Genomic DNA, 23,557 nt, shown 5'->3' on the forward strand with positions numbered 1-23,557 from the left:
AAAAACAAATGCATCAACTAAAAAACACCACAGGAAAAGTAAAAGTAGGAAGTGAAGAATAAGTCCAAAGTCCATGATCACTATGAGATTTCTACAAAACAAAACAAAAATAAAATCTCTCCAACAAAGTCTAAATCAACCTACTTTTTGTTATTAAATAAAATCCACCGTCCATCCAATGAGCTCCAACTGTACTGGACATCATAGTACCTGAATGAGAGATTAATCTGCCCAAACAGAACTACAAATCATTTCTGTCCAAGTGTTCCCTCTCTTTTTTTATTCAGGGTTCATAAAGTCACAGATGTCTCGTTGTTCTAGTTATGGACAATGTGAGTCCTACTGACCTATTATTCCAGGACATGGCTTTTCTTCCATCCTGGGAATCGGGTTCAGATAATTAACAGACCACTGCAAAAGCACAATGTCCCAGCACAGTGTATATTTACTCTCCAGCTTGTCATCACTGTATAGTTATGGAAATATTGCCAAATATCGCTACAGGTAGCATCAACCAGAAAACCTAAAAAACATCCCCCTTCACTGCTCTGCCTGTTGAACCTTCTGCTACATGTGGTTGTATGTGCTGCCCACTGCTGTCCAAAAATTACACAGCAGAAAAATGTTTTAAGTCCCTTTTCTGTCACTATTTTATTCAAAACAATTATTTTCTTTGCAAATGTTTCAACTACTATGACACCTAGATGATAAACTGAATACCATATTTAAATAATGATTGACTTTGTGTTGCATTTTGTGTTGCATAAAAGTCTATTAAGTAAGAAAACACAGTCCTCCTATCTTTTGGAATGGTGGAATATCACTACAGCCTTGAAATCAAGTTTTTTTTTATGCTCTTCATGATAGACTAGACAGGATTAAACTTTATTATCCAGATGAGGTAGAAAAAAATGTATTTGATTGGGTAAGATATAAAAAGGTCACCTGTGCATAAAGATCTCAATTATGGAACCATGTTCAGACTATACTCTCATATATAAATTTACTGTAATCTTTTGTTTTGACTGGAATAAATGAGCCCCTGTAGGTCACTTTCTGCAATTCAAACTGCAAATGGGGGGTATGTATTACTGGTAGATAACATTTAGTGTCTCAGTCAATTCTTCTAACTAATAGACAGGCATTTTTAACCCACAAATCATCTAGAGAACATGTTAAAACAGTGGTTCTCAACTTTTTACAGTGGAGTACCCCCTGAAATATATATTTTTAGCTAAGTACCTCCAACTCTCGCTTCAGGATTTTTGATTGAAAAAATGTAGGCAAAATTTGTTCCTGTGCTGAAGGTGTCTGTTTATATTTTCAAAACTTTGTAAGCAAACATTATATATTTAACTGTATTAAATTAAAAAAAAAAAAAACAATTTTTAAAGTTAATTTTGCGTGCAAAATATAAATTGAAAAGTCACTGATAAAAAAATAAATAAATTGGTCATTAATTAATAAATGAACCTTTCATCAACAAAAAATAACAATACAAAATGAAATACAGAACAATATAAAATAGAAATGTTCTTAAAATGTTACCAAAGCTTAAACAAGATGATTGAAAGTAAAACTGTTATATGAATGTATTTAACGTATTTATTGTGTTTTATATTTCAGTATTAATTCTCATTATTTATTTTATATCCAGTACATGATGACTTATTTAATATATTTTTCCAAAAAAATTTCAAGTACCCCCTGGGCTTCTTCCAAGTACCCCTTTGGGTACGCGTAACCCTTGTGTTAGAACAATCAACGATGGTTTCCGGAGCTTAGGTGAATGTAAGATTTGGTTATTTGATTAAAAATTGTGCATTTTTTTACATGATTGACTACTGACAGTAAAATATTCATATCAAGATCTTCACACTTGAGACATAAGCATGGTATCCTGAAATAATCTTTCATTTTTGTGTGTCAGACAAATTACGACACAGGTTAAACAATAGTGAAGGGATTTATAACTATAGAGGAATATTCTCAGTATAGGTTTTTTTTCATTTTCATTAGACGTGGGTGCTGTGCCTAAATGTTAAGAACAGTCAGGAAACCTGCATGGTTTAAGAAAATACACAACTTTAGAGTACAACCATATTTCCACTGTAATGAACATCATGAATCAGTGTTTGTTTTCTGGTCTTCAGTGGCCACTTACACCTCAATCATTGAAACACAATGACAAAAACCATAAGGATTTAACTTTGATCAATGTCTTCCTATTGCTTCAGTTGATCAGAGATTTGCTGTATCCACATAAATGTTAGAGAAAATAGATATATCTGCCTGATTTTCTTCATATTGTGCCGGTTTGGAATGCAGCATCCACAACTGAAGTGAAAGTTATACATTATGCAGGTAACAGGCTTTCTTTCCACTAGTATCCGCCATTTTGGATTCGTCGGTGTTTCAGGATAACATATTTTTTAAGCACAATAAAGAAGGCTTTGGAGGTGACCCCAGCCAGTTTGGGGTAAATATTGTACATATTGACAGGAACACACATCATGCACAAAAGGTTAAGCGAAAGTCTTGTGTTTCTTGATTCCTGAGGTGAACGGTGACTACCTCAAACCCTCACTAGGTGGTGCTGTTTGCCACCTGCTTCTCCCCCATGTGCAACACTGACAGTGTTTGGTCAATGAACAGACTCAGCAGACGCAGCTTCTTTTTGAGATATTTATTCTTAAAAATGACTTGGGATCTTGGAATTGCTTCACATGTGTCAGTCCTGACGTGGGCCATCTTTCACCGCCTCCCAACGTCAGCTGTAGAGAATTCATGCAGCTGTGTAGTATGCCATCAACGCTCTATGGTGATCCTACTATAGTTTAAAGCTTTGTCACAGAGAAATCAAAAGCTGCAATGATTTTCAATATATTGATATGGATAATAATTGCATAGGATAATAGCCATGCTGTACAATACACATAATTATAAAACAATATGTTAGAATGATTAGTACAGATTTTCTAAAGTAGGTTTATACAGATTTTCATTATTCTCAACATTGAAGTGCATCATATAATATGAATTATCTTTATATTAATGGTGATTTCATACATAGTTATAGTGATTTAATACATACAGTACATACATACAGTAAAGTAATTCTTAACTAAATTTAGAGGGACATTGCAAAGCCCTTAAATGTAATAGATATTATTTGATAAAACAATCAAACTTAGAAAATGGTATGCAGAGGAATGATAAAACTGTACACAACTGTCATACCAGATTATGGTGGCATTTTTACTTTTACATTTTTGCCAAGATATTTTCCTCTAAACACACACTACAGATTATCTACATGAAGCCACTCTCAGGGAAAAAGAAACAAAAAAGCCATTTCTGTATCAAACAGAAGGTCAACGTCTTGCATGCATTACTTGAGAAGTAGTAAAAATGTAAAATTAGTGAATAAGAGGGAAAAAATCATAAATGTCAACACCTGCATGCAGCAACAATGGTTATAATGTTAACAAGTTCTTAATGGTTTGAGTACATCCTGACCTCATACCCTCACACAATAAAATCATAAGGCATGCCTCATTTAACTCCTCCACAACCATACTTATAATGGCAGATAAATCCTAGTAACAACCGGTATGGATTCCTCTCTTGTTTACCTTCATATGGTCAATACATACAGTGTGTAATGAAACCTGTAAATGAGAAAAACACCATCTTGTTAGCCAAGTCACACAACTTATTTTGGTCTACAAGTGTGTTGAGCGGTAATTAAGTACAGAGGATTATGTCGTAATATGTGGCCACAGGCGTGTAATACATTCAGTATTTATCATTAGGCTGGCAGTTTCTCTCTGTAAATAATTAAATACTTACTCAGCAGACAGGCTGCTCAGTTTGTATTCCTCTGGCGGAGGTTCTTGTCTTTGTGGTTGTTGGTTGAGTTAGTTTTCCTTTAGCATAAAACAGAGGACATGATCAGTTCTCATCTCTAATAAAAGCTGTACATACTAACACTAAAACAAATCACATTATTACAACAAACTACTTAATTCACTTTTTATAATTGGCCTCAGTAATACAGTATTTATATAAAAATGTTTCCTATTGTTTACTTTGGCATAGATAAGGTAAAAGACTAAACAAAAAAACTAGCATATTTAGATGGTTTGCTGACTTATAATATGATGGGACATTCATTGGACTAAATAACAATTTAGGAAAAACAGAACACTTATTGTTGCAGCTCTAGTGGGCACTACACAACAAAAACATCACATAAACACAAACTCTTATAATTCACTGTGAATTAGCATTTTTTGCAGTGATACTTCAATGGACATTTTAGATGGCAACTAAAACAGAGCTATGGCTTAACTTTAAAATATTGTCCTGTGATTTTTTACAAGATATAATGAGGCCACATGATGCTATAAGTGAGTTTTCTGACATAGGGAGAAACACACATTGAGTAGGGCTGGGTATTATTAAAAATGTTCAATACCAGTATCAGTACTGCTACTGTGGGTTTGATATCGATTCTTAAATGATACGTTTTTCAACATAAACTCTTCATTTTAACAAAAAGTACATTACATAACACATAATGGTACAAATAAGACCTGGGAAATATATCCAATTAACTGAGGTTTTCTGTTCTGAAATGAGGAAAAAAGCCTAATTCGCAGTATAGAGACCTTTTTTAAATTGTAAATTGTTATTGTCATGTAGTAAATGTATTCTAAGTCATTTAGTGCATATAGTTTTAGTATAAAAAGTGCATTTCTGAATCATCTTCTATCTTCAGTTCTTTTAGCCATGTCACAGAGCTCTAGTACTAATATTTAGGTATATTTTCAAGCTCATCTGATTATTCTTATACACTATCTATCTATAATTCTATGTTAAAGCACTAGAGATAGGAGATGAATCAGTGTGGCTTATTAATCTGTGTCAATAACACATTTAACAAACGACTAACTGCTGACTTTGAAGGAACATAAAGACAACAAGTGGTGCCGCCAGGCACAACAAACCCCGCCCCTCACACATACTATAGCTTATTTTGGCATCGATCCAGCTGATGTCATCATGTCTATGCATGTGCTGATGTCAGCATATCAATTTCCTCTATATATGTGCCAAGTTTGAAATAAATTGAAACAAAATTGATGTTTTTATAGACGTGTGAAATTTTGCCCAACTTTGACCTACTTGTCCCAAAATGTAATGACATCTATTTTGGGTCACTGGCAATCTATAAACCCAGTTTGGTATGAATTCAACCAATAGTACTGCCACTAAAGTATTAACAAACAAAGCAACAAACAAACATACCAAACCAAAAACAATACCCCTTGCCTCCCCTACGGGGGTGGGGTAAAATCAGCCATACCTACAAGTTTTACTGCTAGTTTGATGCTGATGTGAGTTATTACCTCCGCCAAGGAGGTTATGTTTTTGCCAGTGTTGGTTTGTCTGTCTGTATATATATAATATATAATATATAATATATAATATATAATATGGTTTAAGATAATTAACTTCTAGCAGATATATTTCAGGAAAGAATGAGGGGAGTGTCTAGTCTGTTATCTTTATTTCATAGCTTTTCTCTTGTTCTCAGTGCTTCCATTAGCATACATGTATGTTAGAGCATTTCTCCAATCATATTTCAGCCATCATCTGTTGCTGGGTAAAAGAAATCAGCCTTAAAGCGCAGAATGAACACTGCATGATCTGGAGATTCAAATAAATAGAAATGAACCTGTTGCTTTAACCAGTCAGATTTCATGTCGGCCACACGGAGGCAATCTAAGAGACGTACAGGAACATCTGTATTTTCATGTCATTTGATGAGATGGTGAAAGAGCGACTTGTCAGACCAAACTTGGTTTAGATTTAATGGATGTTTTCCCACAATGGCTAACAGAGGAGAAGAAATGGATTTGGTCATAGACATACTAAAAAATAAGCAGCAGTTTTGGTGAGAACAATGTATTTTGTAAACATTTTTCTGTTTTTAGCAATTTATTAAGTAAATGGTGATGATCCTTGAGATGATGTAGGTGGTGTAGCTGTGGCTGTACAGAGAAAGGAGACCTGTTGAGTTGTGTTCATTGGGTTTCTTGCTTTAGTAATGGCATTTATTCACACTATGTGAGATACCTGTCTGTGATGCAACACCGTGTTATATTAAATTGTTTTGTGTGTACTGATGGTAAATTATTATTATTATTTTTATTATTATTATTATTATTTATTATTATTGATATTAAAAGGTGGATTAAGTCAGGTATGACACTACTAAAGGCCTACATGTAAAATACACAGTCCACCATAAATTTTAAAGTCATGTGAATGTTCTGCATACACTGACATGAGTGAAATAATTTTTATCAAATCATTTTTAGATATTCAGTCTTTTTCGGTCTTTGCCATACGAGTGTTGAAGTTTGGTACCTAGCCCCAACTCTGAGCTCCACAGACAAAAAAGGAGTACATGATGAGCTACAACACATCACAGATTACCGAGCTAAAGAGAGCTAATGTAGAGAGGGTAAAATGTTTATACTTACACTGGTCCAGCTGAGTCATCATCTGAGGCAACAAGGGAAAATATGGAGAAATGAAGACCAGAGAAAAGAATCGCAAGGAAGTTGCACACGTTGATTTTTTTTTTTTTTTTTTGGAGAGCTTTAAAATGGCAGCATGTGACTGGCACATGAAGCCCTCAGTAGCAAGGATTTTGAATATTTTGTATGAGTACTGTGTATGAAACTGAGTTATGGGATGAAAACACAGCCTTAATGAATAGACACAATAGTAAAGGACAGGCTGTCATGCCATCTCATGAGGTCACTCACAAACACAGAGAATGCGGTAAAACTCAGCACACCACATGAAAACGTGAGCAGGTGACAACATTTTCATACAGGCAAAAAAGTCCAGGTTATAAAATACTGTTGTCATGCACAGACAAGCAGTGCTCACAAAGAAAATCTGTTCACTCAGAGAGATTAGTGTAAAGCAGCTCCATCAATATCAGCCTTCTACTGCAGGTATTCAGTCAATAAAGCAGTGTGAAACAGACAGTGTAAATGATCCATAAACACAAAATACTTTCAGTCTTTACAGTGACTCGCATGCCATTTCATTTAGTCAAATTATTATGAATCTGATGCAAAAATATGAAGCTACTGCTGTTGAAATAAAAACTTCCAAACAATAAAAATACTGAAAAATTGAAACTCATGTTTCAAGTATAGAAGCGTAACAGAACTGTGTACTTTGCTGTGAACTGGAGGGAGATGATGCTGAATGCTTATTGAAATTCACGAGGCATGCAAAGTCTCACACTTACCACGAACACGGTTTAGGATATGCAATTTGGGAAAAGGGGAGGATGGGAGATATTACAACACTCTGTTAAAATATTCAACAGCCAACACTAAGCTAATTTATTGCACAAAAAGTTAACATATCATGCAAGATTTTGGATGCAGTCACTTTATTTATCCCCTTTGAAAGATAGAGGGGAATTACATGGTGCCCTAAATACTGTAAATTCTCCAAAAGTCCATTTCTAACTATGTAATGAACCATGATGGCAGTGGATTCTCATACAGTGCTGTTAGAGTCACGGGCAGTTCATTTGCTGCATCAAATCAGCATGTGACAGCATCACAATTCTGTTTGAGGGGAAAAGGTCACCAAAATACCATTAATGCATATTTAATGAATAGCCAGATTTTCTAAAATGAAACACTCAGGAGTAGAAAATCCCACCCTAGCATGAGATGATGTATAGCTAAATGATGTGGTTAAACTTATGGTAGCCCAGGGATACAGCAAGGTCCCTGGAAACCCATAAATAATATAGGGCTGTCTTCTTCCGCAACACTGCAGTATCACATTTCCCATGAATATTAAACACATGAAACAGTCCTGACAAGGTGTGACCTGCTGCAACAGTGTCTGGCTATTGGGTCAACCTCACCAGACTGAATTATTGAATGCAGGCACAGCACAGTGTCAGGTGACCGTGTCAGTGTCTATGGCAAAGGAATGACTTAAACACTGATTCAAATGTTGCCTCACTGCCCGACACAACATTCCCTCTGGCCCTTGAAAGCGAAAAACAAAACCCTCAAGAGAGCTGTGTCAAAAATGCACAATAAATCAGCTTACCTCAGTTATATTCTACACAGTGCGATAACAAAAACACTGGAGATATTTCAATAAGAATACAATTACACCGTGGTGACTCACCGTCTTGTAAATCCTCTGGCTTCTTACGCTTCTCGTAAACAACAATGATGATGACCAGGATGATGATCTCGGCCAAAACACCCAGCAGAGGCCACAGGGGGGCCAAGTGGCTGCGAACCCTCAGCACAGACTTCTCATCGCGGCTGCCGATCATGTTGGTGGCGTTGCACTGGTACTCGCCGGGATCCAAACTAATGTCCAGGTTGACAATGTGGAGCTCGGTGTAGTTGTCTCTGCTGCTGATGAAAAAGCGTCCTGATGAGTTGTCGATGTCCTGTCAAAGGGGTGAGAAAGACAGAAGGAACCATGATAAAGCAAAGTAAAGTGTGTTATTTTGGAGAATCTTTTACTGTCACAGACTATTTATATGTTGAAATGTTTTAGAATGAGCAAAAACGGATAAGTGCACCTAGGAATGACACTGGTCTATAACTTTTTTTGGAATTTCCTCTGCATGAGGCATAAAATGTGCTGAACCTTATATACGGGTGTCACAGATGGACAGCCCACTACTTTTTGATTCATAACTTTTGAACCAGATAAGTTTAAAACAAATATTACACATAATTAGTGTATCTTGAAAAGAAGAAGAATCTTTATAATTTGTCATACAGTATGTACATGCAACACTTACCAAAATTGAGCCATTGCTATTAGATTAGATACCGCATGCTTTCTTAATGATGGCAAGACAATTGATTACATTTAACTGGATGAAACTGAGATTGGTCATGATTGCTCAACGTTTCCATAAAATAAAGCATGTCTCCATGATGGAATATATGACAAGACAAGATGGAGAAAAGTTATTTTTGTTACTCATTACTATTGGCCAAATTGTTATTTTAAATATCAGTATCAGCCCAGAATTTCATCAGTGTGTCCTTAATTTTATTTCTAAGTCAGCTTTCAAGGACATTTTATCTGATACATGCTAATACTTTCCTAACCCTTTGTTTATTGCATAGTTATTCCATATGTATAATTTGTTTTTGCTGCTTCCGTCTTGTTTTGCCACTTTATTTTAGTGCCACTGCTGCTATTCTTGTCCTCTTCCTGTGTTTGTCTACAATCTGGCTTTTGTTTATGTGCTGAAATAAAACTTGCTGTCACATGTAATTGTTTGTTTCTAGTGGGTGTGTGATTATCTTTGGAAGTGTACTGCTCATTGTTTAACTTCTGAATTTTCTATTTTAGTTTATTTTAACAAGAGTTTCTACTTAATATCGAGCTTGATTAAATACAGTCAAATGCAATATAAAACAAAACATACCCGATAAATTCCATTGTCGAACTTGCGCCAGGTCCAGATAGGATGAGGATAACCCACAGACTTACAGTAGAGTACAGCACGTTGGCCCTCATTCTTATTCTCACTACGCTTATGGCCTGTGATCTCAGGAGCAGCTAAAACAAGAAACAAAGGCAGTTCCAGTATTAAAAAAAACAAAAATAACCAAACCCCACAAAATACAGTGTCCTTTATTTACTACCTGAGCAGAAACATGAGGTTAGTGAACCTGAATGAGAATAATAAATAGTGTAATAATTTAAGCCGGTTATCTTCTCATTTAGACAGTATATATCACTTAAAAACAATAGTTGAGTAAACCATGAGTAAACCATGGCAGATGAAATGTGAAAACTTCAACGTGATCTGAATATTTAATCTTATCAGGAATATTCTGCTTATTCCAACATTAACTTTTCTGTATAGCGCTTTGTATTTCCAGTACATTACATTTCTGCTCTGTTTTTTAAATTTTTTTCAGTTTTTTTGTCTAGAGAAATAGAAATGCCCCAAAAAGCAAACACTCTGTAAATCCAATTTGCTTCCATAGCTATGTGTGTGACAGCAGAAAAGGCTGTGACCAGATTTTACCGTTGAGACATAATCCCTTGCCATCAGACAAACAAGACACCATCTGCTGCCACTGAGCTGGGCCTTGGTTAGATGGAGGTGTCAAGGGCACCGGCTGCCCCTGAGCAGCCAGCAGAGCCGCTTGAAATCACAGGTCCTCACATGACAGGACTGTGAGCGCTCAAGGCCACCCGGGCCACTTTTATCGGCGGCCTCTCTAATTCAGCCTTAAAAACTGTCAAAGGCGCCTGTAGCTCACAAATCAACACCTACATTTAACTTCGATGGTGGCGTTTGCTGCAGGAGACATCTCGAAGGTGTAGACGCACATGTAGACTCCAGCGTCGTCTCCTCTTGGTTTGATCAGCCTGCAGATGACAATCATACCTCACATGAACCCACACCAGGACACTAAACCCATCCTTTACCACTGTTTGCACACATTTATTTTATATTTTAGAGTTTAATTTTTTTCTGTATTTATGAACTCTTTGAATAGCTTCTGAATCATTTTCTTTAATCAGAAATATAAGCCACATATTATACTAGCTGCACTTGCAAAGCTGCCATTGTCCATTAAAAATAAAATAGTTTTACATAAAACACAGCACTCCTCGCTTGAGACACATATTCTTAATAAATATATTACAAAAAAACACAGGTTTAAAAATTTGTTAAGCAAAAAATGTACTAATGCACTAATGTACATATGTAGGCATATATAGGGATGTAGGGAACACAGTGATACTGTTTCCTGTGACATATTGTAAAGCAGAAATTTGTACCAGATGGCTTCAATAGCTCTATTAGGCTACATCCAGAGAACTACAATCATTTAAAATGCATAACATGTGTCCCTTTATGCCTACTCTCCACACTATTCTGACATTTTAGGATCCATAAAACAGAGACTTTTAGAAACACTGTCGATTTTTGTTGTTTGAAACTGTGAGGCTGTGTTGTAATGTGAATGAATAAAATGAAAAAACAGAAAAAAAACCCCACCACCACTGACTACCTGCAAATTTATCATGGATACCAAGTTACACAATGACTCTATTCGTTGTCTCTGTTACCAGCTGTTTTGCAGGTAAACCCTACATTTCTTAGTCTCACTATATATTACTTTCACAGCAGGCGAGGTATTATTCAAGACATTTGTCACAATTCCAACGTGCAGTGATGTTATCAGCTGCTCCGGTCATGTGATATCCTCCTGAGACCAAGTAAGTGAAAGTTTTGAGTTTTTTTCATTACATAATTGCCTTGATTGGAAACCATATGATGCCACAGTTTTCCAGATACATTTTTTTCTTTTTATCTAATAAAATGTCCTTTGCGGTGAACAGGTTTTTTTGTTGTTGTTTGTTTTTTTTTTTTTTTAAATAAAGCTGTGAAACTCTTATCCACTACAGAGGACAAAAATGTATTGCTGGGTCTCAGGAGGATATATGTTTCTAGGTGTGTTAGGATGGATACAAAGGAATTTTAATCCTGAAGCCTTTGTTAAAACAGTTGTGTGGGCAGAGACTCTTGTTAAAAACACTGATTTAAAGTGAACATATATTGGTCTCTATGTGGCATTAGTTAATCACCCTTTAACTGGAGTAAACCATGTTATAGGAGGCAGATTTCTGTAGAACTGACCTAGAAAATGAGAACCATGTGAAAAATAAATAAATAAATAAATAAAACCTAATATGTTGTAACATGACATGTTTGGATTTGTTTGATATTCTTGACATTGCACATGTCCATTTTGCAATGACATAGAGATGGTCAAATTAACAACCTTCCCATGTTGGGCTGGGTAGAAATTGTAGCTCATATAGATCAATGAATACAAACCAGTTCCAGGTGTAGAAGCAGCTCTGCAAAGGAACGTCATCAAAAACTCTGCTTGTATAATCAGTTTATTTTTAGAAACACTGATTTTTATGTTTTAAGAAGCAGAATAAGGGAAAAAGTCTGAAAGTCAGATATATTTCGATGACTGCTACCTGTACTCAGTGTTCCTGTTTGGGCTGCGTGTGTCTGGGATCTCCTCGCCGTTCTTCATCCAGTAGCTCTCTACGTGGGCACTGTGGGAGCTGGTCAGGTTGCACTGCAGTGTGAAAGGAGGACTGTGGCCGTCCATGGGAAGTGTGGTGTGTTCAGAGGCGGTGATTGATGGCTCTGTAAGAAAAACATAGATCAGCGACGACAGAAGTGATTCTCGCTAAGACAAATGTGGGTGAGTGTGTGTTGATGTAACACACAGAGGGTTCAGACAGACACCAAGGCTGATCAACCACACAATGATATACAGCACAGTTTACACTGAGAGTTCCCCATTACAGAGCTGGTATTCAGACACATGTATGTATCTGTATCATTTATGCACCTTTTTATCCAACTCAGATTTACAAAGGCTATCCACAAATACAAATGAATAGCTCAAGTAAATAACAAGTAAAATGTCAATTAGCCTCAGAGTTAAGTTTAAGAGAAATTTTCAAGGCTTAATTTTTTTGACTCAGAAATCTGTTTTTTATTGACATTTTCATAACAGCTTTTACTGTGACAAATTAGTTTTTTATGTGGTTATCATCTCATTTTAATCAGTTACAAAATGTCACTGAACACTTTTCCAAAGATCATCCATGGATTGTAAAATACTTGAAGAAAGTCACCTACTGAACATTCATGTTATATCTTGTTCATAAGGTTCTTGTGTAGATTAGAGAGATTTAGAAAAAATTAAAACCTTAATGGGATTATTCCTATTGTGCTTAATCCTGATTACTGACATCTTGTTTGTACACAACGGAAGCCCTCTCAGCCATTATAAAATGATGCAGTAACTAGACAACCTGTTTTTGCACCAGTAAGATACCAGGCCTTTCTTTATTATTTTCTCTATGTACTAAATACGTCCATTTTAAGTAGAAATGCTCTGATTAAATTTATTTACTTTATTTATCCCACCATGGGGAAATTTCAGTTAACAGCAGCAACATACAACAAGTATGTGCAGAGAAAAAGACAAGTAGAAAAAGTCACGTGAGTGAAAATTAACAATATAAGGAGAAAAAAAAGACATTTGGTATTAATATAAATATTTATGTTAATAATGAATTTGAATTAAAAATGTAAAATTAAATATTATTTACATGTTTACATGATCATGGCTGCACATGTACATGGTGTGATGGTCGGGGGGGGGGGGGGGTTACTGAGGACTGTTATATAATCTGATGACTGTGGGGAGGACTGACCTGCGGAATCACTCCTTGTTGCACAGGGGATGTAAGAGTCTGGTGCTAAAGGAGCTCCTCAGGGCTTCTACAGTGTGGTGCAAGGGGTGGAAGGGTTTATCCATGACGGATGTCAGCTTTGTATTGTAATGTTAAAAGTACAGCAAAAACTGCTTAAACCAAATGAGCAGTAAATCACATCGTTTTCTTTCTTTACTGTTAAAATTGTCATGATATCTTTATCTATTTTCATGCCAATTAAACCATTATAACTTCTTTAGAGAACAGCAGTCAAGCTTCTAATATTAGCTGCAGCAGCTTGATTTATTGATAATCTGGGATGTTTGACTTAATTTATTCAAGCACTAGTAAATAAACTGTGTAGAGTGGCCTGAGCAACAATAAAGGTGGTGGCTGGATTGTGGTTCAAGTCAATGCATCCCAGATCGTTGGCACAATTATGGGTCCCAGCATCGTCCATGGTGAGGCGAGTCACTGAGACAATAAGTAATGCTGATGGAGACCCAGCACTTGACCACAGCTGCATGAAAGAATAGGTTTGATTGATACAGGTATTATTTTTATTTTTGTCCACATTGTATATTGTATTTTTTTTTTTTTTTTTGATAGTCCACTATAACTCTATTTTACTTGTTTATTCTCTATCTTACTTTACTTATTCTATTTTATTTTATTATTTCTGTCTTATTTTATTTTTTTCTGCATGTCTCTTACCTACTCTGATTCTGATTTCATACAAATAAAATATTAGGTAAAATATGTCAAAGTGAATATGAGGCGTTTTGGTGGAATGTGAAATTAAGCAAGGTTTTAAAGGTATTAAGGAAAATTTGCAAATTAAATGCACTTTTTCAGTCTCCATCCATGTAAGACGCTGCAGGTTATACCTTTTTTACCATATTGTTTGTTAGCACTAAATTAATAATACTGACCTATGTAGATGTTTTATGCAGCTGTGTTTTTTTTAGCTGTTAGGGTTCAGGATAATAAATATTTAATACAGAATATTTTAAAGCAATGTATATTCCATTGCCTATTTTTTTTTACATAAATAAAGTCATTTCCACCATAAAGTGATGGCATTAATTAGTAAAATTCTCCAAAATGCAGGGAATGATGTGTTTAAAGCTCAAAATTTCCATCACATTAAATATTAACTTCCTTATTTAAGCACAGATTGTCTGCAATATTGTACTTTAAAAAATCATAGCATGCAAAAGCATATAAACATAAACACATGAAAAACAGGTTAGAAAATCAGAGGAACAAGAAGAAGCAAAATATGAAGGACTGATGACATGATCTCTACAGGATGTAGGATTTATGGGATGAGCTGGCATGTAACACCAGGAGGAGTTGGTGGTGTGTTTTTATTTTTTCAGGTCAGGTAGGGAGGATGGCACCTACGGGGGAAGCTATTAGTCCTCTGGAGAGGTCTGAGGGAGGCTGAATCACACAGGACAGGAGTGACAAATTTAGAGCTATCGAGGGGTGTTTCCTCTACACTGACCACTCACTCTGCAGCACTGTTACAGTGGCCTGAGCACGGATCCAGGTAGTGGCTGGATTCTGGTGCAGGTCATTGCGTCGCGGATCGTTACTGGCTCTGCATTCATAGGTCCCAGCATCATCCAGCGTGAGGCGAGTCACACCCAGCACGCTCACCGCATTGAGACCATAAGCTGTGCTGATGGTGACCCGACGCTTGCGGGCACCGTCCCAAAGCTGCCTGAAGGAATCGATTCGGTTGATCTCTGAGTACCACCACTGGATTTCTGGGGTGGGGTTACCCACCACATCACAGGACAACTCAAAAGTGTCTCCTGTGAGCTTGGTCTCGGACAGAGGTGATTTCACAAAACCAGCTGGTGGTGGTTGTAGAGGTTTAGCAACAGATGCAGCATCCAAAGATGAGCCAAAGAAATAAGAAGAGGTGCAAGGATGGAAAGGCAAGCAAAAAATGAGGTTTAATTAAAAAGAGAAACAGAAAGGAAAACACAAAAAGCTCATGCAAAATAAGCAAACTGACAAATTACATAACATAAAAAATTGTAAATGAAACAAAAAAGAGTAGAAAGGTAAATGAACAACACATCATGTTAAACAACAGACTGTCTGGAGCAGTGACTAGGCCTGTCACAGTGATTACATAATCACCTGAATGTGACCACAATACATGTGCAAACTGTTTAGAATCATCTCTGTACAGGTGCATAGAAAAGACTAGAGAACAGAGAACAGAAATGCCATCTTTCATTCACTGTGATGGAAGTTTGACTGGTTCGCGTTCAGTGACTTCATCTCCTGTTATGGTTGAATGACTAATATTTGACCATCCACAATTTGATAAACATCTATGGACAGGTACCTTGTGGCTTTAACATCGCAGTACACTAGGCCTAATGGAAAGGTGTGTATACTAACTTGGAAGACGGCATTTCACAGATTTTTATCAAGAAACTTAGTTTATTAATTAGGGATCCACCAATAAAAAAAGATGAACATTAGCATCAGCAAATAACATGACAGTTGTGCTGTACCACTGAAATTTCTTCTCATTTAATGATAGTGTGAATGAACGAAAGACTTTAAAACAAAATCTATTTGTTTCCCAGACACAAATGGATAAAGAAATACAAAAATAAAATAAACCCAAAATACCGTCAGTATCAGTAGAGTTAAGTTTGGTCCAGATATATATAAGCGATCATTATTCTCAGGCTTCTCAGTTGGAAAGGGAAGTGGGAAACAAATTAAATCCATGGACGATTTACAGTTTCTATCTATTGCTCTCTGGCTATAACAACAAAGTCAAAGCTAAAAATTATTTTCTTTTATTCAAACTATCTGCAATATTAGACTGAAGAACCTTCACAATTAATATATTACAAGAAGCAAACAGGTTGAATTTCCTGACATTAAGGATTTTTCAGTTTTCACAAAGCAAAACCTGGAGTAACCAAATAATTCCATGTATTGCCCAGCCCTAAAAGATAATGGAAAAAATAAGTCACACGTCGAATCACCTAAATTTTACACTGTAACGTATAGCCTAGCTCTACATGTATTGAATGATTCAATAATCCAGATTCCTGTGTTTATTGCTTTGACTACAGCCAATTGGTTAATTTCATCACTAGGGTTGATGTCAGCTGCCAATATTCAATATTTTATCAGCCTTTAAAAATCTACTATAGCACAACCAAACGTTCTATGCCACTAAAGAGAGTAGTCACATTCTTCTTTGACTCCTACGTCTATTATCAACCTATTATTAGGCTGATACAATAAAATAAGCAGAAAAGACATGTTAATTGCACCTCTTTGTCATTTAATTATCAACTAAAGTGTCATTGCAACAGCCCTGACGGTCACATCAACACTTCTGGTAGAGAAAAGAGGCGACCTCGGATGTGCCTGAGCCATTATTACTGCTATTCCTGGGAAGCTTTAATTCATTTCTGCTGGGATGTCCCTGCACGACTGCTCTCACTTGGTTTTGTTCAGTTAATGACATCATATAAATTTGTGTCTGGCTCCTCATGGTGCACACATCCAAAAGTCCTCAAAGTGACCTTGTCGTTTTCAGTACATCTTATCTGGATAATGAAAACATCATTAGTGCTCAGAAAGGCCTGTTTATATAATTATTCTCTAATGGAGCGCAGACACTAGAGTAAGTGTGCTGCTAATTTTATAGGATTTACTTGATTCTGTTTTATAAATAAATGCTGCAAAGTGAAACAGTTGATCAGGACTGTGCAGGCTGAGGAGGAGGACGGGGGGCTGTTGTCATAAGTATGGTCTATAGGCTCCGAGTGCACGAGATTGTGAGGAGATTTATAGAAGCTGCAGCTCTGGGTCTCTAGGGAGTGTGTGGGCGCATGGTGATAGACCCCCTCCGTTTCCATAGAAGCGCTCTACGGCAACAAAGTAGGAAGAGGACGAGACAGCCAACCAGACCAGGCAGATCATTACAAGACAGATGATCACGTTTTCTATCAAGATGACATCATACACCAGCCCACATCTGGTGCACCAGGACCAGGACGCAGACAGCAGAACCTATACATTCAACCATACAACAGGGATAACACGACTGGGACTGAAAACTAAAACCAACACCTCAGCTCTTAACATAGAACTGCTGAGAGACAGATCCTGCCACCTCACAAAGTCGGGATGTGTCAGAAGTGCTGAGCCAGTCGCGCTGTCACCGCACGCCACTGACCTGTACATGTCTGAATGACGCTGCACATGCTGATGCTAGTTTCGCTCTGACAGCTGGTTATATGTGACATGTGAGGGATTTCTGACCTGGGAGGCTTTTGTTCTTTTACACTCACTTCATGTCATTCTTATTCTCTCAAACGGTCCTTGAAGAACCCCTTGATTTCTGAAAGTGGCTCCATTTTTTTCACTATCATTTGGTGATAAATCATGAGAAATACACAAAATGAAGCTATTTGACTCTTTTTGTGACAATCTAATAATGGTAACTTTCATTGCTGTTTTTTATTTTACTTATTTCAACCTATCTTTAAATAGGAGTGGCCCAGGAATAGTTATTCACTCTCTAAGACATACAGATAGATAGATAGATAGATAGATAGATAGATAGATAGATAGATAGATAGATAGATAGATAGATAGATAGATAGATAGATAGATAGATAGATAGATAGATAGATAGATAGATAGATAGATAGATAGAAAGAAAATTCATTGTATAATCATATGCAATGACAATAAAGAATCTATCTATCCTTTATTGTCATTGCATATGATTATACAATGAATTTTGTTTGACAGCAATCCATGTCACGGCAGATAAAAGTATAAATACAAACAAAATAGATTTAAAGAATATAAATATTAATATTATAAAAAAGTCAAGTTAAAATAGGAATACACAAGAAATACGGAAATATGCCAAGAAAAGGACAGAATGTCAGACTACAGTAGTAATATGCAGATAAAAAACACAAATATACAACATGCATCCCAAAGCACAGTCAAAGACAACATACACTCAATTCATCAATTAAATGAGCAGTCAATAAAATGGCAGAAATCAATGACCATCCCTCAAAATGTCCCAGTCCCCTCAGCGCCGTCTTCAACCAACAGTTTATTTAAGGCAAGTAGATCTCACACCGGAGGACAGAGTAGTTACTTTGAGCCTAATAAATTATTTTAACAATAAATCAATCACTAAAATATATGGCAACTAATTTGTAGTGTTTTTGTGTAGTGCTGTTTTCATGTCAGGAGAATGTGTTCAGAAACAAAAAAAGCTCCATCTTAAGACAAACAACAGCTTGATATAAAAAGACTGTACTTTCTGCCAATAGACACTTTGATATTTCATTGAGGGCTAATCAAAATCTGTTTTTAGAACAAGCATCAGTAGGTTAATACGGTGCTTAAACTAGAAAATAGGGAATCACATGTTGTAGTTAAAGTCCTGAGTCCAAATGAGTAGGTAATACTGAAGCCTTATTTGAGGACTTGGAGAAGTTTCCAGAAGAACTTGGCAGTAGATGGCCTTGAAGGATACCAATAAAAGCTAATATGAAGCAGTTCTAGACAACTGCTGTAACAATGTTGGAGCAATTTTCAATGGAATGCTAAATGAATATTCAGTGATGACAGAGAAAAGAAACGGGAGAGCAGAGCATTAAAGGGGGTTAGTATGAACAGAAAAGGGCAATGAGTCAGACATTTTAAGAGTCAAAAACTGTACAGGCAGTTTTTTAGAATGCATTAAAATGCATGTACTGTGTGTTGAGCAAACAGATTTATTCTGATGCACTGATGATAGGAGTATTTAAAGGTTTATCCATATGACTTCAGTATTGTATTCTGGCCTGTTAGGTATGCCTGAAATGCAAATAAAAGATGGATTAATGACCACTGAGGCAGAAAATAAATAAATTTGAAAATTTAAATAAATTAATGTACTTTTCAAGGAAAAATTACAGAAATCCCCCTGTTTCAGCTCTCAGCAATGAAGAGTTTATTTCTTTAGGAGACAAGACAGAACGGGCGGTTTTAAAGGGGTGATATTCAGCTTTTTTTTTTTAATGGAATTATGCATTTTAAAACATTTTCCTGTGGTCTACATAAACTGTAAATGCCATGCTTGAGTCTGAATTTTTCATTAATTCAACTCCACAGGTCCATCTTCAACCCTATTTCTTTGTAATGACACCAGAAAGGTTGTTTTGAGCACCGGCCCTTTACTGCAAATGAGTCACTTCACGCCCCACCCCCTCCAGGCTGTTGGCTGTGCTGCTCTGTCCAGTTCAACCAACAACTGAACATTTTAGGTAATCGGCTCGAAGTTTGGACATATTTTCAGTATTGACTGCTGATAAACAATTATGTCGTACTCGGAGAAATGTTTGTTGGAAGTCTTTACCTTATATGTGCAAATGTCGTGACTTAAGTACTTATAGACATCACAAATTAAGCAGAAAATAAGACAGGTTGAAGAAATCCACTCGATTTTTGGCCAAAATGAATACAAACATAGCTTTGCAGCACCTGGAGGGTTCAAATTCAAACTTTTGAAACTATTAGGGTCCCCAAATACACAAATAAGTGTACCAAAGACTAATAAAAATGGGTTTAGCAAAAATATGACCCCTTTAAAACATCACCTTGGGCTTTAAGCGAAGGGGATCGACATCTGTTGACAGGTTTAGTATGGCAGTGATAACTTGTTTTGTAACATAAGACATATCGCAGAATAGTATAACAGTGAAATCTGTATTGAAGAAACAATAAATTCTTCATGTCCATGACTGAACCACATAATCATTAGATAAAAAATGGAGATAACCAAAACTCCACACACTCTTACTGTCTGCTAAACTACAGTAAATTATTGGTTAAATGCGTTTCACTGTGTCCGTTGAGCTTAAAAGTAAACATTAAACTAGGAAACATTCTTCCCAAATAATCATCGTTGCCTCTGGTGATCAGTTCAGTTATTCAGACAATGTTGCCATGTGAATTGCTTCACATGCGAGGAGCCATTAGCAAATACAAATGGCTTCTGCAATGTGGTTGGCTTCTGTGCTCATTAATATCTTGCATTACCAGGCTCAGCTGCCATGGGACTGAGCAAGGACGGAAGGAAACACCATCGACAGTGATGGGATAGTAGTAACGTTTGGTACATACAGTATATGACAATATTCTCACTTGTGGATTCTTTCAAAACGTGCACAACAATGAGAAAAGATCACACTTTCCAGCTTTCTGTCCTGACAATCCATTTCATTTGAACTGTGGGCCTATCTGCTGGAGCGCTGATTGAAAAAGAAATGTTAGGAGTGGGTGTGCATTATAGGACGAGATGTGTAATGCATTCCTACACATAGTCAACTCCAGGGAAGGCCATAGCTGAATAAATTCTCACTCATTCTTGCAAGGAGAAGACAGGAGATACAGTGCACTCTTACAGTATACACCTCATACAAACACTGAGCTGAGACAGGGGGAAACACTGCCCTAATCTGTTTGGTGGGAATGAGATTTATGAGCAGAGGGTCACTTAGACAAGTAGAACTGCGCTGAGAAATCAATGTCATTCTGCAGTGCAGTATATCTCAGTAAAGAGTTAACGGATTCACTGTTGCAAGGGGACATTAAAGCCATGGTTCCCAGTGCAGCATCTCTGCTCTAAAAATAGAAGCATGCAGCAAAATGGATTGATGCTATTTACAGAGCTGCACTTCTAAGGTCCTACATCTAATTACATACATGAAGTGCTTTGTTGCAGGGACCAGAGGATTAGTCTTTCTCCGGCTGTAGGAGAGGAGTTCAGGATACTAAAGGCTGAATTCCTGAGCTATATCCTCACATATCTGTGCAGACCCAAGCGTGACAGCATGTTGATTATGTCTGTGTCAGTGTATGTTCAGCTGAGTGAACCATAACAGATTTGGACTTTTTTTTTTTTTTTACCTTTTCCTTTAACCCAATGAGAGGAACTTGCAGAATAGCCGGCTCTGGTTTGGACTCAGTATTCAGGTCCACACTTGGAAGCTTTAAAGGACATTTTAGGGACATCTTACGGGCCTCAGTGTGGCCCACTTCAGCCTAACCAATACAGATTGTAGCTTATTAATGATTTATTGACCCTTCATTTTATATGCTCAGAACACCAAAAAAACACGACTTTCTTCCAGTGATACATCCATTTCTGGTGTAACCTTAAGGAATTAGCTCATAACACTTGGCCGTTGGACAGATATTCATGATGGACAACACACTCAGTAACAGTCCTGTAATAATGATTCATCTGTCATTTCAGAAATACAAGCGGCATCACGAAAAACCCGCATTTCGCCATAACGTCCGAACAACGCGGTGTGTTTAATAAAAAAGAGACTTCATTTCTTACCATTCTGGGAAGAAACAGACTGCAGCATAACCGCTCCAAATATCGCCAGGGAGAAGGACATGACTGCAGCTCTTCGCTTGCCAGGTACCATCTTCGGAGACGGGAGATGGAAAATGCCGGTGGCGCGCGCTAAGGTGACCTGAACGGGATATGATGAAGATGAGGAGGATGTGGAGAAGGGGAAACGCCGAGGCTCCCACCTCTAGACACTCCGACGCAGAGAGGGAAGTGTCGCTGGGTAGACTAGCGGGAGCCGATAGTATTACTCTGCTGGATACCTGTGCAGCTCTCTATCGTCAGCCCGGTGCAGTAAGGGAACCACCTTTTTAACGGCCCGTCTCATCTGAAATCCCGCGAGATCTTGAAGGAGCGCAGAAAGATGAACGGGCACAACAAACACACAGCGTCTTGTCATTTCCACATTCTTCACAAGATATATCCTGTCAACTCTTTCATTTCAAAATTCAAGGATGTGTATAACTCCTGTGTTTTTTGTGGACATGCTGATGAAACTTTAAACCATTTGTTTTTTGTTTGTTTTTTTTCATGTAATGTCAAAAAGCAATTTTGGTCTGACTTGTGTTCTATCTTCACCCAAGTTAACATATCATACTGTTTTTCCCTGAAAGATCTTATATGTTATTATGAAAATAAGAACAAATATCTGCAATATTTAGTTAATTTTTTTTTTTTTTTTTTTTTTTTTTTTTATTGGGTAAATATTTCAGTCATAAACAAAAATTTTCAGCTTCTAATCCAACCTTTCCTCATTTTTTAATGGAATTCAACTCACTGTATAATTCATTAACCCTTGTTAATAATAAAAAGAATAGAACATTTCTGGAAAGCTATGACAAGTTATCTAATAAACCGTCTGACATTTGATGAAATTTTAGACAAGAGATTATTTATTTATTTATTTATTTAGTTTGTTTTTGTATATGGATTGTTGAAAATGTATTCTGTGCATATACTGATTTTATGGTTGTATTATATTTTTATATGTATATTCTTATGTGTTGTGTGCATTGTGTTATATGTTAAATGTTTGACAGTATTGTAAATTGATATCTAAATAAAGTCTATTTAAAAAAACGCAGTGTCCTGTCATCATCATCATCATCATCATCATCATCATCATCATCATAATAATAATAATAATGATAAGCTAGGGTGGGTATGTTCCCATTATCTGACCAGATCACTGCAAAAATAAATGTATTTCATTTTATTAACACCATTTACAGTTATTACATCACATACACTTAATAATTCATTAGCTATAAAAAAAAAATTATAAAATAGAATAAAATAAAAGCAAGTCAGATACTCGCTGTTTTATAACTATCTCAAAAATATCATTAGAAATTATGAGAAATAATTACAGTAATCATTAGTTTCAATGACTTAAAAGGGATGAAGCGCTTTTGGATTGAAGAAATAACAGTAGTGTTATAATTTCGCCATATCATGGTATAATTTTCATTGGAGATTAGTGGAAATTAATACTGTGTAAAGTCTTAAAGACAGGGGTGTCAAGTGCATTTTATTTCAGGGACCACATACAGGCCAATTTGAACTCAAAAGGGCTAGACCAGTAAAACTATAGCATAATAGCCTATAAATTATTTACCATAAATGTGTCTCTTTGTTTAAGTGCAAAAAAATTACTTTATGAAAATGTTTACATCTATGAAATATCCTTTAAAAAATTTAAATAACATGAACAAACATTAAATACCTGAAATGTGTGAAGAAAAATAAGTGCAATTTCTA

General features: G+C 36.4%; 1 protein-coding gene across 4 annotated transcripts; it reads right to left on the minus strand.

Annotated features, from left to right (window-relative positions):
- Positions 1-2,671: 2,671 nt before the first annotated feature.
- Positions 2,672-22,118, minus strand: nptna (neuroplastin a). Of its 4 annotated transcripts, none has more exons than XM_030136588.1 (9): positions 21,782-22,118; positions 14,883-15,230; positions 12,109-12,283; positions 10,382-10,476; positions 9,521-9,654; positions 8,248-8,521; positions 6,555-6,564; positions 3,853-3,929; positions 2,672-3,671 (listed from the first exon to the last, which is right to left on the minus strand). In XM_030136588.1, the coding sequence occupies exons 1-8, from the start codon at positions 21,870-21,872 to the stop codon at positions 3,869-3,871; spliced, it is 1,188 nt and encodes a 395-aa protein (XP_029992448.1). In that variant the 5' UTR covers positions 21,873-22,118; the 3' UTR covers positions 2,672-3,671; positions 3,853-3,868. The 4 variants fall into 4 exon arrangements, with proteins under 4 accessions (XP_029992448.1, XP_029992447.1, XP_029992451.1 ...); XM_030136587.1 differs by having other exon boundaries at positions 6,555-6,576; XM_030136591.1 differs by lacking the exon at positions 14,883-15,230 and having other exon boundaries at positions 21,782-22,115.
- Between the last annotated feature and the right edge of the window lie 1,439 nt (positions 22,119-23,557).

This window comes from Sphaeramia orbicularis, chromosome 6 (assembly GCF_902148855.1).
Source record: "Sphaeramia orbicularis chromosome 6, fSphaOr1.1, whole genome shotgun sequence".
Taxonomy (NCBI): domain Eukaryota; kingdom Metazoa; phylum Chordata; class Actinopteri; order Kurtiformes; family Apogonidae; genus Sphaeramia; species Sphaeramia orbicularis.